Genomic DNA, 24997 nt, shown 5'->3' on the forward strand with positions numbered 1-24997 from the left:
TCATCAAAACCAGCAACACTGCTGCTTTCCTCTTCCACTTCTAAGGACTCATGTAATTCCTTTGGGCCAATGTGGATAATCTCCCCATCTCAAAGTCCTTAACCATAAGCATATCTGTAAGTTTCCTCTTGCCATGTAAGGTGACAGAGTCACAGGTTCCAGGGATTAGAGTGTCCGCATCTTTGGGGACCATTATTAGGCCTACTACACAGTACCTGCATTTCCTCTGAGGTCTCCTCAAAGTGCAGCCAGTGGCAGAACAGAGGGCCACATTTGCTCCTGTTAGTATGTGGTGTGTATCAGTAGCTGCAGTCAGAGCAGCACAGCTGGAGACTGAGGCCATGCAGAAGATGATGGATTTCAACTTTAACCCATAAATGAACCCAGAGTCCCATGAAACTTTTGAGGCAAGGAATGCAAATTCCTACCTTGACATTTTCTCCACATTCACCCGCTATCCGCTAGCTAATATAGAAAACATGGAATTCAGACTATAGCCCCTGCCCAAAGGATACACAAATTCAAGCTGTCTGATTGAGGGAGAGCCAGCATGATGATGGTGCGAAGTATCTCCTAAAAAAAGAATGAGGTAGTGAGCAGTGAGCCACTGGCATAGATTAATGGAATGTTAAAGCTGTTCAAAAGATCTGAGATATCACTTAGTCTTGTGCTGGGCCTTCTAGGAAGTTTCTTGGGAAGAGACCCTCCCTTACAGCTCATTCACTGCTTTATTCCCAACATCTCAAATATTGTGCACCACTAAGTAGGTGCTCAGTAAATACTTGTTGACTGACTGGTATGTAATCTCAGGTCAGAGAGGTGAATTGATACGATCAAGGTCACACAGCTGGTTTATGTTGGAGATGGGTATAGGAACAAGTTTTGATTTCTCATTCTTTGTTCTATCAAACTGAGGTGGCCACTCCTAGAAAATGAACTGCTCCAGCAAATGAAGTCTCCTGTATGCTTTTCTCTCTGCCTTGCACATAGTATTTCTTCTTCTTATATGAAGTATATAGAAGTCTATCAACCCAGTCTATCAATTTAATGTCTGAAATGTGAATCAAGAGACCTGAGTTCTGTTCCTAGTTCCTTTATTCACTTCCTTTGTAACTGAGGCAAATGACTTAACGTATTCAAACTTAGTTTCTTCTTTGGTCATGAGAGTGGCTAAAGGGCCTTTCATGTCTCGTGATTCTAAAGTTCATGAAAGCTACTAATAAGAAAGGTCACTCGTGGACTGCAGGTCTGAATATCCTCATATCAGTCTCATATCAGTCGTCGTCTTCTTTTTTTTTTTTTTTTTGGCTGTGCCCATAGCATGCAGAAGTTCCCAGACCAGGGATCACACTTCTGCTATGACAATGACAACCCCAGATCCTTAACCTGCTGAACCACCAGGGAACTGCTATGTTAGTGTTCCTGAAGTGCAGTCAGCCTATCACCTCTATCAGAATCACCTTGGATCCTTTATTTAAAAAAAAAATTATTATAGTTGATTTACATTATTCTGTCAATTTCTGCCGTGCAGCAAAGTGACCCAGTCATACATCTATACACATTCTCTCATATTATCTTTCATCATGTTCTGTCGCAAGTGATTGGACATAGTTCCCTGTGCTATACAGCAGGACCTCATTGTCTATCCATTCTAAATGTAACAGTTTGCATCTATGAACCCTGAACTCTCAGTGCATCAACTGGGAGTCCTTTAAATCTGCTGATCTTGTAATTGTTGAAAAGAATAAATTAGATGCATAGTTGTTGATTTGGAGGGATTTCCATTAGGCTATGCTTCCCAACCCCTTTCACCTTTATAGTTACAGTACACATAAAAAATGATAATATTTACGTGGTGTACTAGTGTAAGAAACCTTAAACTGTCTCTTTACCAGTGCACATCTTGCTTATCTGCTACTGAGTGAGAAAAATACGTTGCAGAAAAAGAAAAATGATCCTTGTTTTCTAATAGCAAAAAATAAAAAAATTTGAAAAGGTGAAAACATTAGTATGTATGCTATGAATCCATTTATGCATTTTTGGTAAAGGAATATATTTATATATAAAGGCATTCTAAAATAAAATTAAAAATGCAGATCCAGGGCTCCTACCTTAGATCCTGTAAAGCCAAATCTCAGGGATAGGAGATATGGAGACGTGGGTGTCTGCATCATTAACAAATATGCTAAGTGACTCTAACAATACCATCTGTAAATCTTTGGGTTACATGCTAATATCATTAGCTGTAAATGAACCGTAGATGGAGATACCCAGGCGGCAATGTAAACTCAGCTGATCGTCATTGTCTTGGAACCTAGTAGATGCATAATAAATAGCTGCAGATTATTTGAGTCACTTGGAGGACAAGTGGAGGGCATGAGGGCTGAAGTGGGGCAAGAAACCGATCAGCTGGGCAAGGTCAAGCTCAGGAAGTGGGTAGCACATGTAGTATCAGAATTGGGATTTGCACCAAACACATGTTTTGAGCACTCCGTTATAAACTATACTCCCGGCAGCTGCTGAGGATAGGAGAGCAACGACAATAGACTGTTTGCTCTTTTTCATATCCACAATCTTGCAGCCCTGCCATCATCAGTCTGGTCTGCTGTTACTCATTAGCTGACACTCCTCCTAGTAGGCTGCCTAGGACCAGCTTGTCATATATCCCAATCTGAATCCCGCCAAAGAGAGTTGATAGCAATGTGGTTTTTGCCTATCACCTCCAACTAGTGTTTTCACAGCAGTGGGGAGAGACTACTTCCCAGGTGACTTCGCAAAGTGCAGGAAAGCCAAGAAGACTAACTCTAGTTCCTTCCAAGTCTTAGGCCCCTACCAAGTGAAAATAATTCTGGCTTTTTGTAGCTTTATCTGCTGTTTTGCTGTTAGTGCAAAAAGATGAGAGGGGGCAAAAGCGATGTCTTCTCATTAAGTTCAGGGGTGGGCCAAATGAATGATGCAAATAAATTCCTTACACATATACATTTTTAGGTGTTGTCTGGTGTTGGGTAGAGAACAGGAAAAAATCAGAGGCGTATTATTTGAGCCCAAGGGCTTCAAAGAAAACACAAAGGGCATCCTTTTGTCATTCATTAACATTAACTTGAGGGCCTTGATTTCTGGACCTGTGCTACCCCACAATCATTTCCGGCGAAGGTGCCATTTTGCAGACTCCGGAGCACGGTAGCAAGGACTGGACCCTGGTACCTAATTTCCCTTTCCCAAACCTCCGCGGAGCTAGTCTGGATCGGTAGCGCCAAGACAGGTTTCCGTGATTTAGCAATAACCTAGAGTATGGAAAAACCGGAAGACGGGAGGCTGGGATTCCCAGGTGGGGGTCAGGGGTGTGCCAAGACCGGACCCCAAGGGGCGTTATCTTTGGAGACTAAGGCGGAGATTTTCCAGTTCCTTGCGCCTCTCTGCCCGGTTAAAAAGCCACACCTTCCCCAGGTGTGGCGTCTACGTCCCGGGCTGCATTCCCAACCTTGGGAAGTGAGGTCAGCGTACGTCTTTCTTGCTCACAAAGTACCACCTTTTTCCTAAGTCGCGCTCGGCACAGGGGCCGATTTTTAATTCGTAATACAACCGAGTCCAGCAAGACGCTCGGCTCCTCCAGAGGCAGAATCAATGTTGGGCGCAGAGCACAAACCGCCTCTGCTCTCGGGTCCCTCCTCCCCTAGTTCCTATCCGGTCGTAGCTAAAGCACGGAACGCTGGATTCCAGCCGGGAAGAACGGGACGGCGAACCAGGAGCTGCGCCGGCGGCCGGGAGCCCGCCGCACCGGGCATGCTCAGTGGCACGGCCGGCTGGGTGGCCTCGCGAGCTGCACCCGGATCTGCTCGGCGACGGCGGCGGCGACGTGAGCGCGCAGGGGGGCGGCGGCCTCGCCTCGTCTCTCTTCTTTGCGCCTGGGTCGGGTGGGTGACGCCGAGCGCGAGATGTCGGATTTTGACAGTAACCCGTTTGCCGACCCGGATCTCAACAACCCCTTCAAGGTGAGCGTCGTCCCCAGCATCTCCCGCCGCCGCGATGCGTCGTTGTTTGTTTAAACCGACAAGTTCTTTGGTGCCCACTGCGCCTGCCACTCGGCCCCTCTCAGCAGCTTGGACAGGGGTTCCCGGCCATCGCACCCCTTTGGGGGGTCGTGCTTTGGCCCCCGCGTCACTCGTTTGGGGTCGGAGTGGAACCTGCTAAGCTCCCTATCCGGCCGGCCCTCCCCACGTCCCCGACTGGAGAGGGTCGTGCCCTGGCCCGGGAGTCGGGATTCCCGTGGCTTGGGCTTCCCGGTTTGCCTCTCAGGAGCAAGGAGGGTGAGAACCCAGAACAGGTGGAGTTGTCATCTGTCAGGCAAGTGTGACTGGCCGGACCGGGGCGGGGGCCAGGACGCGTCGGAGGGGGGCTCACTCTCGGGAGGGGTTGTCATGGGGATCCCAGGCGGCGGTGGCGAAGGGCGGCGTGGAGGAGAGGTGAGGGCATCGAGTACATTGCAGTTTAAAAAAAAAGAAAAAAAAAAAGGGTTTTGTTTTTATTTTTTAAACTTGTGTTGCGCCCAGATACCACCAGCGGCGCTGCCATCCCTCCTCCCCACCATTTGCCTGAGGTTGAATGTCCTGATATCAAAGCATAAGTTAAATATAAATAAAAGCACCTGGAAACAATAGTGCACGTGGACAATCGTCTTCCTACCTAACTGTTCTTAGTGAGGTAAACGACGGGATATTTTCCAAGCTCCTGGTGCGTCAGCTGTTTGCTGCACTGTGTGGAGGATACCATTTCCACGTGAGCTGCTTTCTTTCTGAGTCTACCTTTATCAACCCCAGCTATAGAAGAGCTTGGCATAGAAACAGGCAGAGAAAAGTGGCTAAGATGTTCATTATCTGTGTTTAAATTAATGCAACATCTAAATAACTATCTTTTTAAAGTACCGCTCCAGGTTTCTTAATGAGTGCAGTTGCATAGCACGTGTAATGTGTTTCCAACTACTGGTTGAGTTTGGTTCACTTCCCCTGGATATGTACAATAGTAACTTTAATTTGTGGTCCCTTCCAGCTTGATTTTACGTCTTTTTACTCCTGGTTTGATCTCTTAAGAATCTTGGAAGAGGAAAACATCCCTTTTTCTGATTGTTAGCCTGATAATTTCATAGAGGATTATCTTAATTAAATGATTCTGGTTATTACTGGTGACTTGATTCACTCCGAAGAAAAGCAGAATCGACTGTCACCTCTTCCTTTGCCTCTAATATCACTTGAGAAAATTCCATACAACTGGCCTGAAACTTTGAGGTTTTAAAGATGATATGGTTGTACTTGGAGCAGAATCCCCACCCCACCCAGAAGTTTAGTATTTAGTATTTCATCATCCCGCGTGGAAAATCAGATTATTCTTAAATCATAGGCATTTTAAAAGAGACATAACTTGCCAGATGGTGTTATTTTCAAATGTTTTGAAGGTATACCATTAAGAACCTGTTAGCTTTTCCTAATTCGGATAATTCATTGATGCTATCTATTCAGCATCTGACAGTTTGGCTGTTTTCTATTTAGTCATTCCATTTCCTGGCTCATTTTTATGTAGCTAGTTTTCTTGTTAGGGCAATACATTGTTGTCTTCTTAGCCCAGATTGCTCTTCTGTGACATCTGATGTTGCCATGGCACTTTCCTCTTCTGCCATACGTAGGACTGCTTTAGTAATTCTAACCTCCAAAGTAGCTTTATTTAATTATTTTTTATGGCCTCACCTGCAGCATATACATGTTCCCGGACCAATTGAAGCTTCATCTGTGACCTGCAGTTTGCCGCAATGCTGGATACTTAACCTGCTGTGGAAGGCCAGGGATTGAACCTGCATCCTCACAGAGAGCAATATCAGGTCCTCAACTCACTGAGCCACACGGGAACTCCCCAAAGTAACTTTAAATATTTATTTATTGTGGCGTAAACTTATAAATCTTTTTGTTTTTTATAAGTGGATACACTCAGAGGACAATGATTATTCAGGTTCATAAAATGCTTCAAAGAATGATAAGGCCTGAAGAAGATTTGGTTGTACACATGCTCCTGTTTATAATCTTTCCCTATTTTTGGTGATTGTCACCACACTGTGTATCTGACCTTTTAACTTTCCATGTAAGTTCAACTGCCCTTCCTCTTCTCTCTTTTTTTTTCGGCCGTGCCCATGGCATATGGAAGTTCCCAGGCCAGGAATTGTATTTGAACCACAGAAGTTACCTGAGCTACCACAGAGATAAGACCGGATCCTTAAACTGCTGTGCCACAGTGGAAACTCCTCCTTCCTCTTTTCTTAAGTAAAGCTTTACATTTATGGCATATTCTTTCTTCTTTCTACTCTTGGTTTCCTTCTATATAAATGTGATTTTTTAAAATGGCATTTCTGGTCCTTTCTACTTAAATATAAAAAGTGTCTAGGTTCATCTTTGTGTTATCTTTCTTTTAAATATGTTCTTCTTTTCAATATCTGAAATATTTCAGTATTCAAAAATAAAGTTCATATTTTCAAAATATTTATATCACATTTGGCAGCCATCCTCATTTCTTCCTGATGAAAAGCTGTTTGATTTCCATTGCTGACTCGTCCATTGTCTTAGATCTAGGTGTAGGTAGTGCAGAATTGGCATTAGAATTTAGATCATCCGATTCCTGGTTTATTGCTGATGGCACTGTATATGCTTCCCTGTTTACATTTCAGATACCAGAATTCTTGTTTTGCATTTGGAGCTTGGACTTGAGGCTCTCGTGTAGTATTTTAAAGTTTTGGCTGAGGAGTTTAAAAAAAAAACAAAAAAAACCTGCCTTTGATCCTGGCCTTGTCATTGACCAGCTGTGAAATCTTGAAAGTTACTTAGCCTCTCTATACTATTAGTTTACTATTTTGTAGAATGGAATAACAGTACCTTCTCCATAGAATTGTTGATGGTATTAGGTGAACATACATTTCATATATTGTAAGTGTTCAGTGCTTGGTGGCTTTAATTAGATAATAAATAGTATTGTTAGTAATTCAAGAAACTGGATTTAATTATAGTTAACCATATTACTCTTAGCTTATAATTTAGTGAAGTTCATGTTCCCTTTGAATCTTCTAGAGTGCTAGTAGTTTGGCAGGTCCTGGCTGAGGAATCAAGGCCCAAAATAATTGATTTGCTTTAGGTCACTCTACTAAACTAGACCCAGGTTGTCTGAATTCTAGTCCCTTTGCCACTATACACGTTCCCTCCCTAGTAAAAGAAATGTATGTTAAAATTGAGTACACTGTCCATTTTATTTTGGCTTCAAAAGTTGATTCTATTGTATTGAAATAATCTCTTTAAAATGGCATACAGTTCAGTGTTCTTATTTATGTTATCTTTTTAGTTGCAGTAATAGCAGTAGTAGCCTAGGAGTTTAGTTGAAGTGGAAAATCAAAAACCTTGTCATTAAAGAGACCCCATAATTCAAAGGTGTTACCCATTCTGTTTTCATTTATAATAGTGGATGTCAGTCCTCCTTTATCCATTCAGAATTTAAGACTGGAGATTGGATAGTGCTGGGAAAGGATTTTAAGAATTTTTCTGTGATGGTCTAACTTTGCAAACTGTATCTTTCGGCATTAATCTGGAACTCAGTGGTAGTAATTTATGGTCTATGGTATTTTATGTTCATGTCAATTGCATGAGTTCCCACTGTCTTTTCCTCAGCTTGATATTTTTTAAAAGTCTCCACTGAGGCGTTCCCACTGTGCCACAGCCAGTTAATAATCTGACGGTAGCTGCTCGGCTCGCTGTAGAGGTTCAATGCCTGGCCTAACACAGTGGCTTAAAGGATCCAGCATTGCCACATAGCCTGGATTCAGTCCCTGGCCGGGGAACTTCCATATGTCACATGTGTGGCCATAAAATTTTTTAAAAAGTGTCCATTGAGCTGCTGATTATATTTCATCAAATTAAGAGGCATCATTATTTTATTTAATTCGGTCTTTGTTACGTGTTGCTGTATAACAAATGCATGTAAGATCATCTATGTAGGGCTGATTGAACTACACTAGTTTTATATAAAGGACTTGAGGAGTTCCCATTGTGGCTCAGCAGGTTAAGAACCTGACATAGTGTCTGTGATATTTGAGTTCGATCCCTGGCCTCACTCAGTGGGTTAAGGATTTGCTGTTGCTGCAAGCTGCGGCATAGGTCACAGATGCCGCTCAGATCCCGTGTTGCTACAGTTGTAGTTCCCATTCGACCTCTACCCTGGAACTTCCATGTGCCGCAGGTGCTGCCATTAAAAAAAGAACCCAAACCAAAAAACAAAGCAAAACACAACAAAAAATAAGGGGCTTGAGCATCTGCAAATCTTGACATCCAACGGGGCTCCTGTAACCAATCCCCCTGCTTATACGAAAGGATGATTGACTGTAATCCCAAAATGTAGTGGCTTAAAATAACACTTATTTGCTCAGTATTTTGTTATTTGACTTAGATTTAGCTGGGTAGTTTTTTTCCGAACTGTAAGCATATTTAAAAAGAGCAGTGGGTACATGGGTGAATGTTATTTTATATTCTGTACTTTCGAGTTTTTTTTTTTTTTAAAGATTTTTATTTTTTTCTATTATAGTTGGTTCACCATGTTCTGGGCAGTTTGTTTTTAAATGTTACTGTCCAAAGTAACTCATGTGGCTTCAATCATCTGGCAGCTTAACTAGGCCTGGATGGTTTAAGAGGTCCTCACTCAAGTATCTGATGATTACCCGGGGCTGTCAGTGGCGGCAGCAATTGGTTCTCTTTCATGTGGCCTCTCCTAGCAATAGCCTATGCTTTTTACCTTGTGGCAGTAGTGTTCCAAGAGAACAAAAGTGGGAGCCACAATGCTGCTGCTTCTTTTTTTTTTTCTTTGTCTTTTTGCCATTTCTTGGGCCGCTCCCGCGGCATATGGAGGTTCCCAGGCTAGGGGTTGAATCAGAGCCGTAGCTGCCAGCCTATGCCAGAGCCACAGCAACGCGGGATCCGAGCCTCGTCTGCAACCTACACCACAGCTCACGGCAACGCTGGATCATTAACCCACTGAGCAAGGGGCAGGGATTGAACCCGCAACCTCATGGTTCCTAGTCAGATTCGTTAACCACTGCGCCACGACGGGAACTCCCCCATAATGCTTCTTGAGTCATATTCACTTTTGCCACATTCTGTTAGTCAAAACGAGCCACAGAACCAGCCCAGATTCAAAAAAGGAGTGGGGAGGATTAGACTTCACATCTTGATAAAAGGGACTGTTTAATGCAAACCTAGGAACTGAAAAGATAAAACCAGCCTGAAGTAGTAAGACAGGTACAGGATAACCTCAATAAAACTCCCATTCAAGTAATAGGAGGAATGGGGCGGGGGCAGGGCAGTGGGTGTGTCTGTGTGTCTGTGTGTGTGTGTGTGTGTGTAGCAACTGCTCCTACAAATAGCAAGTCTGAAATCCAGCAAGGCTCATCAGTCAGGGGACCCTGCTTTGAGGGCAAGGAAAGGGGTGTATGTTCTAGGATGCTATGCTCTGAGCCTCAACATCTACTGAGGGAGCGGCCCCAAGTGATTGCTTAAATGTAGGTGATCATGCCCTTTCTTATGTGGTGCTTGCCATGCTGGCCTTAGCAGACTCATCCAAAGTACCTGGCCCAGCGCCAAGCAGAAGCAGGTAAGATTGCTTGGTCCAAAAATTATGCTGCAGCAAGAACAGTGATAGTTGACTGAGCTCTCTTTTTCAGCAGCATGAAGAGTACAGAAAAGCAGGTAGTTGTAGTGAGAGTACCAGTGGAAAGGCATGAGGAAAGAACTGAGTTCTCTCAATGACGAAGCACTGGAGCAGGAATCATTTTCTAGAATTCTAGTCCTTTATTAGAGCTGCTCTAGAGCTCCAGGAAGACGTATTGTCACGTTTTGAAGACTCTGCAGCCTGTGTGACACCTGGCATCCCTCTGTGCGCATCTTTAAAAAACCCTCCCTTCTCCTAGCATTTGTGGTGATTTGAGTCTGCATTACCTTGAAACAATTCTGGTTGAAAGAAACAAAGTAACATCTTCTTGTCAAACTCAGGATAGACTTAAACCTGTATTTAGACCGAATACAGATATAAATGGTAGAATACAGATGTACATGATATGATTAAAACTATACTGGAGTTCTCTGGTGGCCCAGCGGTCAAGGATTTGGTATGGTCACTGCTGTGGCTCGGATTCTAAGAAGTCCTGGCTTGGGAACTTCCTCATGTTGTGGGCATGGCCAAAAAAGGGCAACCAGACCCCAAAAAACTGTACTTAGTTTTTGGTTGTAGTGAAAAACCAAACACTGTGAGATGTTTTTGAATCACAAGAAGGAAGTCTCCCAACCTTTAATAGGTTTGGGATGAAAAAGGCCACGTGGAGGTGGGGTGGATTTGAATTTGCACCAAGTCCCCTTACTACTTTCATTTTATTTCACTTTTTATTACTGAGGCCTGAAGCTTCTGCCTTGACATTGTAGGCCAGGGTTGGAGCCCCTGTTCCCTTTCCCTGTGGAAGAAATGCCACAAGAAGTCCTTAGAAACGTGTATCCAGTAATCATCTCCCTGGCATTTGGCTTTGAATGCTTGTAAGCGTTAGTTATGTCACTTCATCAGTTGATGAACCCTTGGGTTGTTTTTGCCTTTTGACTATTCTGAATAGTGCTGATATATACATACATGTACAAGTTTTTGTTTGAACACTTGTTTTAATCTCCCTTGGTTATGTACTTAGGGTCTTTGGGTCTTGTGGTAACTGTTGAATCACTTAAGGAACTGCCAGACAGTTTTCCAAAGTAGCTGTACCATTTCATATCCCAGGCAGTAGTGTAAGAGGGGTCTGCTTTTTCTATATCCAAGTCAACACTTACTGTTACCTGTTAAATTCTAGCTATCCTAGTGGGTGTGAAGTATCTCATGTTGGTTTTTATTTGCCTTCTCCCAGTGATTGCATGATGTTGAACATATTTTTATGTGCTTATGGGCCATTCGTATGTCATCTTTGAAAAAATGTTTATGCAGATCCTTTGCCTGTTTTAAAATTGGGTCATCTTTTTATTATTGAGTTTTAAGAGATTTTTATACGTTCTTTATCCAGCTATGTGATTGACAGATATTTTCTCCAATTTTGTCCATTTTTTTTTTTACTTTCTTGTTAATGTCCATGGACGTACAAAAGTTCTAAATTCTGATTGTCTAAGTTGTCTGTATTTTGTGTTTTAATATTGTATCTAAGAATTCTTTGCCACATCTGAGGTAATGAAGATTTATCCCTGTGTTTTCCTCTAAGAGTGTTATAATTTTAGCTCTTCCTTTTAGCTTTATGATTTAACTTGAATTAATTTTTGTATAGGGTGTGAAGGCTGAACTTCATTCTCTTGATGTGGATAGCCATTTGTTCCAACAGCGTTTGTTGAACAGACTGTTCTTTCTCCTTTAAGTGATCTTGGCACCCTCATTGAAGACTCTTTCTTCTTAATCTATGTTCTTGCAAAATAAATGAAATCTTTTAATTAAGAGCCTTCATATTTCATGCAAAATGGCTCCCAGATACCTGCTGGATGCCCCTAGAGTGTATAGATTAGCGTGCCCAGATTCTCAAATTGCCAGAGTTAGTGTTGCAACTGCTTCTAATCTCTGCTTGTTCCAGTACTTTAACAAAAGTGTAATAATGGGTTTTGTACTTGTTTTTAGAATGTAATTATAAATACAGCTATGCTACCAACTGGATACTTTTTCTTTAAAAGAAACACTTCCATTTATTTTACAGAATACATGTGAATTAATGAATTTTTTTTGATATATCAGTAAAGCTGTTGGAACCTCTTAAAAGCATAAAGCAGGAAATAAATGTATCCTATAAAGTGTGCAATTTGAATACTGGTGCCCTCAAACATTGAGTATTGGTGAGATCAATTTAGGAAGAAAGGATTTGTGATAGGAAGACACTGATCATTTTAACCCGATTGTTCATAGAAAGATAAATCTGACATTTGAATGCAAATGATTTAGTGTATGTAGCTATTAAAGATTTTTCTTATCAGACACAGCCAAAACAATGCATATCATAGAAACTATATATATATATATATATACACTACAAATACTGGAAGTTTCCACTTTGTTCATCTTGCAGAGGCAGAGTTGCACACATGCTACTGATGGTCATTTTATCCAGGAATCCTCTAATAGGGGTTAGAATTTTCGTATAGTGATGTGGAATATCTGTGGAAGGTGAATAGTGACAGGAAAAGAGTGTCAAGAATCTGGGCCGGCTGCAGCAGGGGCTGTGTTCTAGTGTAATTTTACTACCATTTAGCAATTTTCCTGGAGCCGTCGATGCTTATTTGAGGTTGATTTAGCCAGTCTTGTGGTTTTATTTATGGCCTAGCATGCCTAATTTTTGGCATCTCAAATAGCCATAAATTTTAGTGAATTGCTTACAAGTAAGTGGAATATTATAAAAATGGAAATTAATGTATTTCTTAAGCTTCAAAGAGTGGTACATGTTTTTTCTACTTGATTAAAATTTTATGGAAATGTTTGTATTTGATTCTCAGGGGAACTCAGCCACTTTTTTTTAGAGTTGAGTTCCTAAGAAAATGTTCTGTAATCTGTAGGTTGCAGACACACATTTCTGGGTTCTTAGCCTGATGCTGGAGGAAGGCATTAATGAGGTTTATGCCTTCCATTTGTTGAGGGGAGTAGGTGAAAGAGTGGCTTTGGAACCAGGCGGCCTAGATTTGCTTGTCCACTTCCTAGTTCGGTGACCTTAGGCAAATTTGTTTAATTTTTCTGCCTTCAATATTTAATTGTTGTTGTTTGTTTTTACTTTTCTCACAGTTCCAGGAGTTGAGCTTTTGAATTAAGTTGAAGATGGGAAGCTCTTAAAATAACAGATAAAGGAAATAAATAATGGTGCAAGATTATCTTTGGTTGCAACATGCGATTATTTATTCTTCTCTTTTATATTATGCCTGAATTGCCTGTATTTTCTAAGGCAGACTCTAATTTTTATTAACTTTTAAACTTTTGGTATTAACCGAAATAGCAACAAAAACAAAACAGAAATTACTGGTTGTCTGACTACCAGTGTGGGGATTTTAGAAGCTATTATATATCACAGCTTGAACTGAGGGTAATAATAAGGAGAGCTCATTTTATGTTTATGACAAATCACCTTGTGATAGAAAGTTTGTTTCAATGTTGGAAAGTTGTATACTGGGTTGTTTAATGGGGGTGATTTTTGAAAAGGACATCTGGTGTTCTTTTTATTTGTGTCTAGTTTTTAGAGTTATGATTATGATTACTTTTTGAAATCATGCAAAACTAGTAGATGAGTCCCTGGTGTCACTGTTGGAACTCTGAACACTTTCTTCCCATGGATATATTGTTATAGAAAATGCTTGGATTTGGTGGTAGGATTTTAAGAACAGGTCTGAAGAGCTAATCACCAAGTTAACAAGAGTAGGTTATTTATTTCACCAGCATTTGTTCCATAAGAAAATGTTTTATAAAACGTACATTAAATCTGAAGGTGGAAAAACTGCATTTTAAAAAATTTGGCTGCCAGAGTTCCCACTGTGACACAGTGGGTTAAGAACCTGACTGCAGCAGCTGGGGTCACTGCAGAGGCGTGGATTCGATCCCTGATCCAGGGCAGTGGATTACAGGATTCAGTGTCACTGCATTTGTGTCAGAGGTCACAGCTGCAGCTCAGATTCTGTCCTTGGCCTGAGAACTTCCATATGCCGTGAGTGTGACCATTAAAAAACACCCAAAAGTTGGCTGCCTAGAATAGGACAAAAATACTGAGACCTTATAAAATTTGTTCACAGGGCTTTGCTTGCCACATTTAGTGGTAATTGTTTTGCTATGTCAGTATTTAAGAGCTAATGGGGAATGACAGAAAACTCATTAATCTTGGGGAAAAACTACTGTGTATGATAAAATAAACTTTGTTGGTTACAAAGATCTCTCAGGAGTGTACTGAAAATAAGTGTCATCCTCCCATCCTTAGGTTTTCCGTTCAGTGGCCCATTCATTTGTGGTCATTTGAACTCACCAGTCAGCTGAACAGACATATGACCAAATATTTTCCTGTTCTTTGTGATCCTCCCTTTTATGTCTGTAGACTTTAGTACATTAATATTGGGGCACCTAGCTCTTTAGGTACCCAGTTTCTCACATTTCAGAAGAAAGTTTCATGATTCCATATAATAGGATGCTAAAATAATTTGCCCAGTTTGTAAGTATTCAAACCCTGGTGTCAGCATGGTCTCTGTGTGCCCATCCCCTACTCTATCCCTTTTTACTTATTTCCCAGTGAACATGCCTTTATTTTACAACTACAGTGAGTGATTTGGTGGTTAGATTTTGAAGACAAATGGATTTATAGCTGGTTGACAGCATTTCTTCCAGGAAATGTTACATCTGATTATCTTATTTTAAACACAACTTTGAGATATAATATATCATGTAGTTCACCCTTTTAAAGGGTATGATTTAATGATTTTAGTATATTCAGTTGTGCAGTCATCACTTGTGTCAATTTTAGAACCTTTTCAACACCCCAAATAGAAACCCCAGACCCTTTATAGCCATTGCTCATTTTCCTCCCAACTTCTCCAGCACGAGGCAGCCACTAACATGCTTTCTGAACATTTCATATAGATGGACAGTATGTAGTCTTTTATGACCAGCAGCTTCATATAGTATCATGTATTTAAAGTTCATCCATATTGTAGCATCCATATTGTAGCATGTATCTGGAGTTCATTTATTTTTAATTGCCAAATTATAACTCCATTGCATGGATATATACTACATTTTATTTGTGTGTTTGTCACTTTATATATATTTGGGTCGTTTCCAACTTTTGGCGTTAGGAATAGTGTTGCTATGAATATTTGTGTACAAGTTTTTATGTGTTCATATGGATATACACCTAGGAGTGGAATTGTCAGATCACATGGTAACCTGTTTGATCACATTGCCAAACTGTTTTCCAAAATGACTGTACCACTTTATGTTCCCACCAGTAGTATGAAGATTCTAGTTTTTTGAAATCCTTGCCAATACTTTATCTTTTTGATTGCAGACATTCGAGTAGTATGAAGTGGTATCTCACTATGGTTTTGATTTGCATTTGCCTCATAGCTAATGATAATGAGTATCTTTTGATGTAGTCATTGGCCATTTGTATGTTTTCTTTAGAGAAATGTCTGTTCAAATCTTTGCCCAATTAAAAATTGTTGTCTTTTCGTTATGTAGAGTTTTTTTATGTATTCTAGATACAAGTCTATGTGTAAAAATTTTCTCTAATTGTGTAGGTTCTCTTTATTTTCTGGAAATACTTTTATTTATATTTAATAAAATATATTTCCAGCAGGAAAAAATTTAACAAATTTTTTATTAAGTTGATGGACAATGTCCTGTAAATTTCTGCTGTACAGCAAAGTGACCCCTTTACACACATACATATATTCTTTTTCTCACATTATCCTCCATCATGTTCCATCACAAGTGATTAGATACAGTTCCCTGTGCTGTACAGCAGGATTGAATTGCTTATCCACTCCAAATCAATAGTTCGCATCTACTAATCCCTAACTATCAGTCCTCCCCCCCCCCAGCATTTTTCAACAGAAGTAGAGCAAAGAATCCAAAAATTTATATAGAACCATAAAAGACCCAGAATTGCCAAAGCAATCCTGAGGAACAAAAACCAAGCAGGAGGCATAACTCTCTCAGACTTCAGACAATATTACAAAGCCACAGTCATCAAGACAGTGTGGTGCTGGTACCAAAACAGACATACAGACCAATGGAACAGAATGGAGAACTCAGAAATAAACCCAGACACCTATAGTCAATTAATCTGAGGAAAATTTTTAATTTTGATCAAGTCCAATTATCTTTTTCTTTCTTTGCTTCTGCTTTTGGTATCATATCTAAGAGGTCATTCATTGCCTAATTCAAGGTCCTGAAGGTTTACTCCTGTGTTTCTTCTAAGAGTTTTAAATTTTTAATGCATACATTTAGGGCTTTGATTCATTTCGATTTAATTTTTGTATATGATTAGAGGTAATTATTGTCTTTTTAAAGTTACTTTTTGAATCTTTCTTGAGCATTTATTGTAGATGTAAGACATTTCAATAGTATAAATATTGATACTGTCTAAATACTATGTAAATGTTGATTGGTTTAAGATGTCATTTGTTTGGTTTCTTGCCACTGCTTTACCTTTTTTTTTTTTTTTTTTTTTGGTGCCATTTCTTGGGCCGCCCCCGCGGCATGTAGAGGTTCCCAGGCTAGGGGTTGAATCAGAGCTGCCGGCCTACGCAGGAGCCACAGCAGCGGGGGATCGGATCGGAGCCGCGGCGTCTGCAACCTACACCATAGCTCACGGCAGCACCGGATCCTTAACCCACTGAGCGAGGCCAGGGATCGAACCTGCAACCTCATGGTTCCTAGTCAGATTTGTTAACCACTGAGCCACGACAGGAACTCCCACCACTGCTTTATCTTTAGATATATTATCTTTTTTTTTTTTTTTTTGACTGCTTTTGTGTAGCTCATGTGGTGCAAAAATGATGCCATGTAGTAAATACGCAGTTTGGAATAGTAGGACCTCTTTACTTTAGTGATCTATCATAGCATTTGACAGTGGATCTCCTAAATCCTTTGCCAGTGGAGTATTTTCTGTTGTTTTGGTTAGATGGTTGATGTGACTGAGTGGATCTAGTGGCATAATTTGAAAAACAAGTAAAGCAAATTCTTCGTCCTTATCAACCATTATATTTAAACTGTTTGCCAGTTTGCTAAGATCTTTATAGTTACTTAAAATTTTGGTGTGATTGCTATGACTGTATTAGAGATGAGAGTTTCAATTTCAGTTGTCTTCAAGAGATTGTTACCAATGGAGGTGGAAAAAGAGGAGGTTATTTAGTCAAACATATGAAGCGCTGAAAGTGAAATCAGGCACTGGGATAGTCACGAGGAATACACAGATGAAGAAAAGAAGTCCTTGATGTCAAAGAATCCACACTTTAGTTGGGAGACTGCGTGATTTATTTGCTTTGATGCTGAGAGACAGGAATACAACATTTTTTCAGATTGTGGGAGAAAAAGTTCATGAGGTGAGAGCTGAGCTGTCCTGAAGGAAAAAGAGGAATTGGTCCGTATTGTAACTGCAGTTCCCCTGAATGCAGAGTCTGAGGCAGAAGGCTTATGTGCTGTTACAGTTTGCCTCCTTCATTTGGTAGATGGGGAAATTCAGACACAGAGGTTAATAGTTCCAAATTTACTCAGGAATTATAGAACCTGGACTAAAGCAATTCCTTGAATGTCTTTATTAAGGAAAATGAGAGAGGATGTCTTACAGCAGCTTTTCAAAGTGCTGTTGGCAGTATAAAGTGGAACAAAGAAAGGACCAGATTTCTGAATTTCATTTTGACTATGAGCTAAGAAACTCAAGTTTCTTGCTCTCTATATTATTTAAATCACTTACATAGATGATTAATTATCTGAATGAAATTTTCACCAAATTATGTTATGTTCGGTAATTAAGTTTTGTTTCCAAAGGATTCTTTCTTTAGAATGAAGAGAGGCTAGATAATGAAATAATTATTTTCTTGACACTTAATGCTGGTATTGAAAAAGAGACAGATGGTGATGGTATAACTTAAGGTGTGGCTTGTTAACTTTTAGGTTGCTTCGGTTGTTTTTAATTTACTAAGGAGTTGACTTGGGTCCATAAAAATTAGTTTTGGGTCCCTTTCAGGCTTAAGACTGTCATGACTTGCAGTGAAAATGACTCTTAATTTTTTAAAATCATGATTGAAAAATTCATAGTGATTATTAAGCACTTCTTATAATAAGTTATAAACATTTTGCTAAATGTTGTTTTACGATCTTGCTGAAATTTTTACTGGCTTCTTGTAGGCCCCCTCCCCTGAAATTTTCAGTGTCTTTTAAAGTCATATGATAATAATAGCTCTGAGAGTGTATGGTAGAAAAAAAAAATTAACTCTCTGAAGATAGGGCCCCTAGCTTGGGACTTTTCTTGTTTAATCAAGTTGCCTAGTCTAGTGTATAATATTGATTGGATTAAGCAGAACTGCCAAAGAGTATTTTAATTAAGTTTTATGGAGCAATGCAGTGTTCAATTCAGCTTTTTTCTTTTGAGGAAATATTGTTTGAAACATAACTTTGTACTGTTTATTAGATTTTCCTTCTGAAGACTTGGTCTTTGGAGTCAGATTTGAAATTGAATCCATATGATGTCACTTGTTAGCTATATGACTTGGGGCAAATTACGTAAATATCTCTGAGCTCTGAGCTCATATTCTCAGCAGTGAAAGAAAGGATGTAGAACTTAAGTCATAGGGGTGTTCTGAGGATTACATGAGATGATTAAAGAGTTTAGTCTTTGTGCTGAACTAGATGAATTCTCTCTCCTTCAATCTATCTTTGCTTTCTGCCTCCTTCAGTTTCCTATGGGTTTCCTTGATAGAACTGTAAATATTCATTTTTTTCTAAATGTTTTTTAAATATTCAAATTATTGTTTTCTAGTGTCTCATGTGAAGCAGTGAAGAAAGTGAAAAAGCATGGCAAAAGTTTGCTACTGTTATATAAAAACATTAACTTGGGAAGCTTCTCATCAGGTCTCTTGTCGTCTTTTGTAATTCTGAAAAACTTTGAGGAAATTTAGTTTTAAGTCTTGAGTTGTTTTCCTTTTTGCTAATGTAAGTGAATTTGCCCAAATGAATGAAAGCAAAATTATTAGCCAGTCTTGAATAAATTATAATGACTAGAGCAGCACTGTTCAATGGCCGTATAATTTGTGCCACAGAGTAATTTAAAATTTTGTAGTAGCCATATGGAAAAAAATCAGGTGAAATTAATTTTAATAAAGTATTTTATTTAACCCATATATACAAAATATCTTTGAACACAATCAATGTAACAATTACTAATGATACTATACATTGTTTTGTGCTTTGAAATCAGAAACATGGTGTGTGCTTTATACTTTCAGCTTATTTCAGTTTGGACTAGTTAAATTTCAAGAGCTACATGTGGCTGGTGTCCACTACATTATATAGCACAGGTCTGGGTGAAAAAAACATATTACAACAGTAGTAAGCTTTAGCTGTATATGATAAAAGAATGTCAGTGTTTATTGCTGGTATAAATTCCTTAGCAGTCTCTTAATGTGGTTGGCGAGAATTTATCCATCTTTTCAATCTCTGTCTCATAAATAATTTCATCAGTTATTCATTGTTCATTTCCAAAGTGTTTTATAAATTTTATAGGCCTGAAATATGCTCTTTGATTTTTGAGAGCATAAACCAAACTTAATATACATTTGTTCTCTTCATTAATCAAATCTGTAGGTGTGGAGTTCCCATCATGGCGCAGTGGAAAGAATCTGACTAGGAACCACGAGGTTGCAGGTTTGATCCCTGGCCTTACTCAGTGGGTTAAGGATCTGGCGTTGCCATGAGCTGTGGAGTAGGTCACAGACGTGGCTTGGACCTGGCGTTCCTGTGACTGTGGCATCGTAGGCCGGTGGCTACAGCTCCTATTCAATCCCTAGCCTGGGAATCTCCATATGCCATGGGTGCAGCCCTAAATAGACAAAAGACAGAAAGAAACAAAACAAAAATACGTAGGTGTGACACTAGCAAGTCTGTATTTTGAGAAGCTCATTCAGGTTCATTGTGAAGAAGAGATTGAGGAAGGGGTCATAGCATAGGAGGGGGAACAGTAAGAAGGCTATTGCAGCTCACATGTGAGCAATCTTGGCAGCCGGATGCGAGGGAGTGTGGGCTGGGAGATGGAGAAGTGGACAGAAAGAGGGGGCTGATGGTAGCTTGAAGGTGATCTGTGATTGAAGGAATGTTTTTGTTTTTCTTCGTTGCATTTTAAAGATGCCTGAGATTTGAAATGTAGCTGTGAGGCATCCTGTTGAGAGGAAGCAGAGAGATGAACAGACCAGGGAAAAGGATAACTAATAGGGTAATCCTGAGGAAAGATAGGAAGAGATGAAACATATAGAGGTTGTTTAAAAAATAGGTTTTGTCTAGTTGGCTTACACTTTCGAATGGTGGAGAAATACCTATCACTAAGAAAAATTAAAGGATCAATTAGGACGTGACTTTTATTTGTAATCTCCTCCCTCTTATTTTTTAAAATGGAAGAGAGGAGAAGAAGGTGAAATGAAGCAGTGATTGAGCAGCAGTTTTGGATCAGTATGTATGTTTGGGATCAGTCTGTACACTAGGCATCAGTAAGTATTCATACTTGTTAAAATCTTTCTCACCCAGAAGATTTTGTCTGACTGTAGTCAACGGCAGTAAACTGTTTTTACATGTAGTTTTAATGGGATACATAGTGGCAAAGGGTATTGGTTCCACCTGCTCTGGTTTTAAGACATGCTCAGGTTATCTCAGCTGCTGGAGGTTTCTTGTTTGGATTCTTGGGGAGGGAAGGAAGCCCAACAGAGTCAGTGCCTGCAATTGTGATGAGCCGGTCTCTGAAAGCTACAAGGTGTTTCCTCAGTCCACTCTCCCTGCCCTTGACCTCCTTCCTGGCAGCCAGTGGAAGTCATTTTCAAGCAAAATGAGTATTGATAAAGCATACACCAGTTGAGATTCCCACTGGTTCAAACGAAGGTTAGGGGGCTGATCTCTGCCACCCTCTTTTCCCTCTTGGGCCCCTCTTACACTTCTCCTTTCCCCCTCATCCCCAGGCCCTTCTGAGAATCTGTAGGAATATATTTAAAATGCCTCCAACACCGCGTCATTCCTCATCAGCTAGAACAGCAGCAGCTCTTGACCCTGTTTTGCTCTGGTGACTCAGTGACAACGCTAGTAAATGCTGTTCTCAGGTGCTGAACCTACTGCCCCCTTTTCTGGTCTTCTTGTGGCTTAGCTTCTGTTTGTGTTTTTACCATGAAAAGAGTCAGCTTCTGCTGCTGCTAGGAATTACAGTACAATCTTTATGTCTCACATTTAGGGGCCTCCAGAAATAGGCTCTAATTAGATTGATTAGTTATTACCCAATATAAACTCACTTCTTTGGGGGTCTTCCAGGCTTTGTCATGTCCAGCTCTGAAAATAAGCCTCTGTACCCCCTTTTCTGGTCTCCCTATGACTTAGCTTCTATTTGTCTCTTTCTGTGACTACTGTCAGCTGCTGCTGCTGGTAATTTTAGTACAATATCAACCACCAGGGAGGCTCATGGCAAGGATTGGAAATAATGTCAATAAGTGCTTGATTCTTAATGGGCATTGAAAAATCATTCATTTTGCTTTGTTGTTTTTCTCCCATTTTAGAGATTGTAGCTTCCTCAACACTGTTTCCATTTAAGACTAATTTGAAATGTTAATTATGTGGTAATTCAGAGATACCAGGTCTTTATTTTCTGAAATCATTCTTGACATATCCTGAACATCCACTACTACTTGGTCACCTCGTACTGCATTAGGAGAAACTGCAGACGGACCAGAAGTGAACTCAGTTCGCTTGAGACAATGATTTTGACAAACATGCCAGTTCACTTTTAGCCTGGATTAAACTTTTCTAGAATCTAGAAGGAAACAAGTCATTTTAGCTATTGTAGTCAAAAGTAGAAAATTGGAAGAATGATTTCATTGTTATACGTAAGAGTTATACCTTATGTAGGATTAAAAAAAGAATTTAATGTGAATTTGAGTTTCAGGACACTTGTTATATGGATAGTTGTAGGATGAGAGTTGGGACTCATTGCACTTAAGTACCATCAAAAGAATAACATTGATGGCACGAATGTTGGCTAAGCAGAATTCATCTTTCTGACCCAGTATTTTGCCTCCCCCCCTTTTCTTTTTGGGTTAGTTTTCTTCTGTAATTATGAAAAAACATTTTTATGGTTCCAAAGAAAAAACTGTAAAACAGGGTACATTCTGAGAAGTCTAGCTTCCAAGATTCTGCTTCTGCTCACTGTTCTCTTCCTCTCCCTATAGGCAATCATGTTTTGGTTTTGTTTTTGGTTTATTCTTTTTTTAAATAAAAATAAGCAAACACATTCATGTGGATAAAAGGCCACATAGATTTACACTGTTATGCGCCTTACTTTTTCACTCATTCTATAGCAATGTGTAGATCTCCTCATGCCATTTTCCCCCACTAGAGGTGGGAGAAGGATCTGGCCAGGTGAGATGGTTACGAGAGAGTTGCTAAGGCTGCAAGGGTAGGCAGGGTCTGGGCTAGATAGTCAGATGCCTAGCATCTCATTTTGAGGAATTTTTCTTTTCTAGTTGAGAGTCTCTAAAAATCTGAAATGGATGAGGAACAGAGGAGAGGGATTGGAGGAGGCGAGTAACAAGATTAATCAGTGTAGACATGAAGAGTCCTCCCCAGACCTGCAACATACTTAATTTTGCTAGCATTTGCCAACTTTCTCTCCAAAGAGGTTGTAACAATTTCTGTTCCTATTAGTAATGTATGAGAATCCTTATTTCCTTATAGAGTATGTCAGACTTTGGGAGTTTTGCTCACCTAGTAGGTGAGAAATGGTGACATCAGCGTGCAGTTGACTCTGAACAACATAGGTTTGAACTTTGTGGTTTCACTTACCTGTGGATTTTTTTCAGTAGTAAGTATTATCGTACTATACAATTTGTGGTTGCTTGAATCTGTGGGTGCAGAATCATGGATACAGAATATAGGGAGTGACAACCATAAGTTATACAGGGGTTTTTGACTGGACCAAAGATTGGTGCTTCTAACTCCTGCATTGTTGAAGGGGCATCTGTAGTTTTAATGAGTGTTTTCTTCTTGTGAGTGAGATTAAACATCTTTTCAGTTACATTTTTGAATTAACTTTACATTTATGCTGATTTATTTTTAGAAAGTATTTTTTGGTTATCACTGCGGCTGCTATCTTGGATAAAGATTCTGGACTTTTTCTCCTAGAGGTGGTAATAATAATTATTCAAGAAATAAGAGTGTTACCTCACATGTATGATTAAATAAAAAAGACCTATTTACCTCTATCTTGTATTCAAAGATGTCACAGTCTAATTTGGGAAACAAGACTTGCATGAAGGTCATCCTGGTCCAGTGAAATAAACGTGGATAGAGATAAATACCAAGTTCTGTGGGAGCACTGAGATTGGCATGGAGTGAGTTGTGTATCAGGAAGATTATTGGTTAGCATATGAGATAGTCTTTGGACTGAATCTTTAAGGGAGAGGCGGAGCTTGCCATGCCCACCCTGCCTGGGAGAGTAGTACTGCCAGAGGAAGCAATGCCAAGGGAGCATATGATGTTTTAGGATTCACAGGGCACCTGGTTTTGTGGGTAGTGGTGGGCTGAGTGTTGATACTGAAGCTGGACCATCTGAATTTGCAAAGCTTGCACTTCTTGACCCTGAACCCTCTTCTAAATATAAGTACAATAATGTCAACTTGAAAATTTTGACTAAAATAGCCACGTTTGTATTAATTCTCTCCCCCCCAACCCCGAAGCATATATTCCCCCCTTGATAATCTTCCTACTCCTCACATTTTTGAATAAATTTGGGAGGGTAACATTGGAAAGTGAAGTGATTTCATTCCCTCCTTCCCATTTTGTTGTTGAGCAAGCCTAAAGTCTTTCTTTTTCATCAGTGGTGTACTTTTAATTTATTCTTAGCACTTGCTTCTTGCTAAGCTCTAGGCTTCTTATATAGCAGCTTGTTTCATTTGGTTGAGGGAGAAGGATCTGGCAAGGTGAGATGGTTAGGAGAGAGTTGATAAGGCTGGAAAGGTAGGCAGGGGCTGGGCTAGATAGATGCCTGGTATCTCATTTTGAGGAATTTTTATTTTATAGTTGAGAGTCTCTAAAATTCTGAAATGGATGAGGGACAGAAGAGAGGGATTGGAGGAGGCGAGTAATAAGATTAGTCAGTGTAGACATGAGAACAGTGGTCCCCAGATCAGCAGCATCACCTGTGTGAGAAATACAGATTCTCAGCCCTCACTCCAAACCGTGGGAGCAGGCTTCGGCACTCTGCGTTTTATTTGATTCTCGTGAATGCCAAAGTTTGTGACTAGGGATGTGAAGGTTGGTTGGGCTGTACATATGGTTTGTAAATGCCTTTCACATTACTTATGTAGCTGATTTTGTTGGGATGTCCATTGTATTTGTGTCTTACATTCACAATCAAGAGGAATAGAATAACTTGGATTTTGTTATTTAGTTCTTTATATGAACACCTCATACTAAGATTTGAGAAGGTGGGATAATGTGGTAATATATTATACTTGGAAGAGGGAATCAGTCCAGGATCCTGTGGAACAACAAACTATAGACAAGGGAAAATACTATGGCCGAATAAAATAAGTAAGAGGTACTTAATCTTGAATGCTCTAGATGTTGCCTGTACATGACATTGATTTGTAATGTGGTAGCTAAATCTGCAGTAGGGAAAACTGAAGATATTATTTCAAAAATGAGGGGAGGTGCAAACTCTTTGTGGAGCCCAAAGAAGAGGATGGGTTTACTGAAGGTTTGCTACAATGCCCTGTGCAGTTGGTTCCACACAGCTGTTAAGAGGTGATCTATTTCCATTCTTTAAATAATAGCTAGCAGCTGATTTGCATCTAACCCAGTTTTCATTTGTTTTTCTTTGAGGATGTGAGGACTCTGGGTTCAAGTTTCAACTTGGTGGAAATGGGACCAAGTAAATCTGATAATCTTCTCTGTTTTCCTCTTAGCTTTGCTGGGTGACCAAAAGTACAGATAAAGCAATTGCTTTGTAAATATCAAAATTGTTTCTTAAAAGATAATCTTCTTTTCGCCTTCAAATTTTATTCCAGGACCCATCAGTTACACAAGTGACCAGAAATGTCCCACCAGGACTTGATGAGTACAATCCATTCTCGGATTCCAGAACAGTAAGACTCTCCTTAATTGGACTACTTTAAATATTAACATAGAAATTAAATTGGATTTA

The 24997-nt window shown here is 39.8% G+C and overlaps 1 protein-coding gene across 1 annotated transcript in view; it reads left to right on the top strand.

Moving 5' to 3' along the window:
* The first annotated feature begins 3790 nt into the window (after nucleotides 1–3790).
* Nucleotides 3791–24997, top strand: part of SCAMP1 (secretory carrier membrane protein 1) — a 102756-nt gene continuing 81549 nt past the window's right edge. Inside the window, exons 1-2 of the mRNA XM_047778164.1 lie at nucleotides 3791–3992; nucleotides 24861–24938. Of these exons, the coding sequence (XP_047634120.1) occupies nucleotides 3936–3992; nucleotides 24861–24938 (135 nt within the window). The 5' untranslated portion in view covers nucleotides 3791–3935. The remainder of the gene's footprint in view (nucleotides 3993–24860; nucleotides 24939–24997) is intronic.

The sequence above is a fragment of the Phacochoerus africanus genome, chromosome 4, assembly GCF_016906955.1.
Source record: "Phacochoerus africanus isolate WHEZ1 chromosome 4, ROS_Pafr_v1, whole genome shotgun sequence".
Lineage (NCBI taxonomy): Eukaryota > Metazoa > Chordata > Mammalia > Artiodactyla > Suidae > Phacochoerus > Phacochoerus africanus.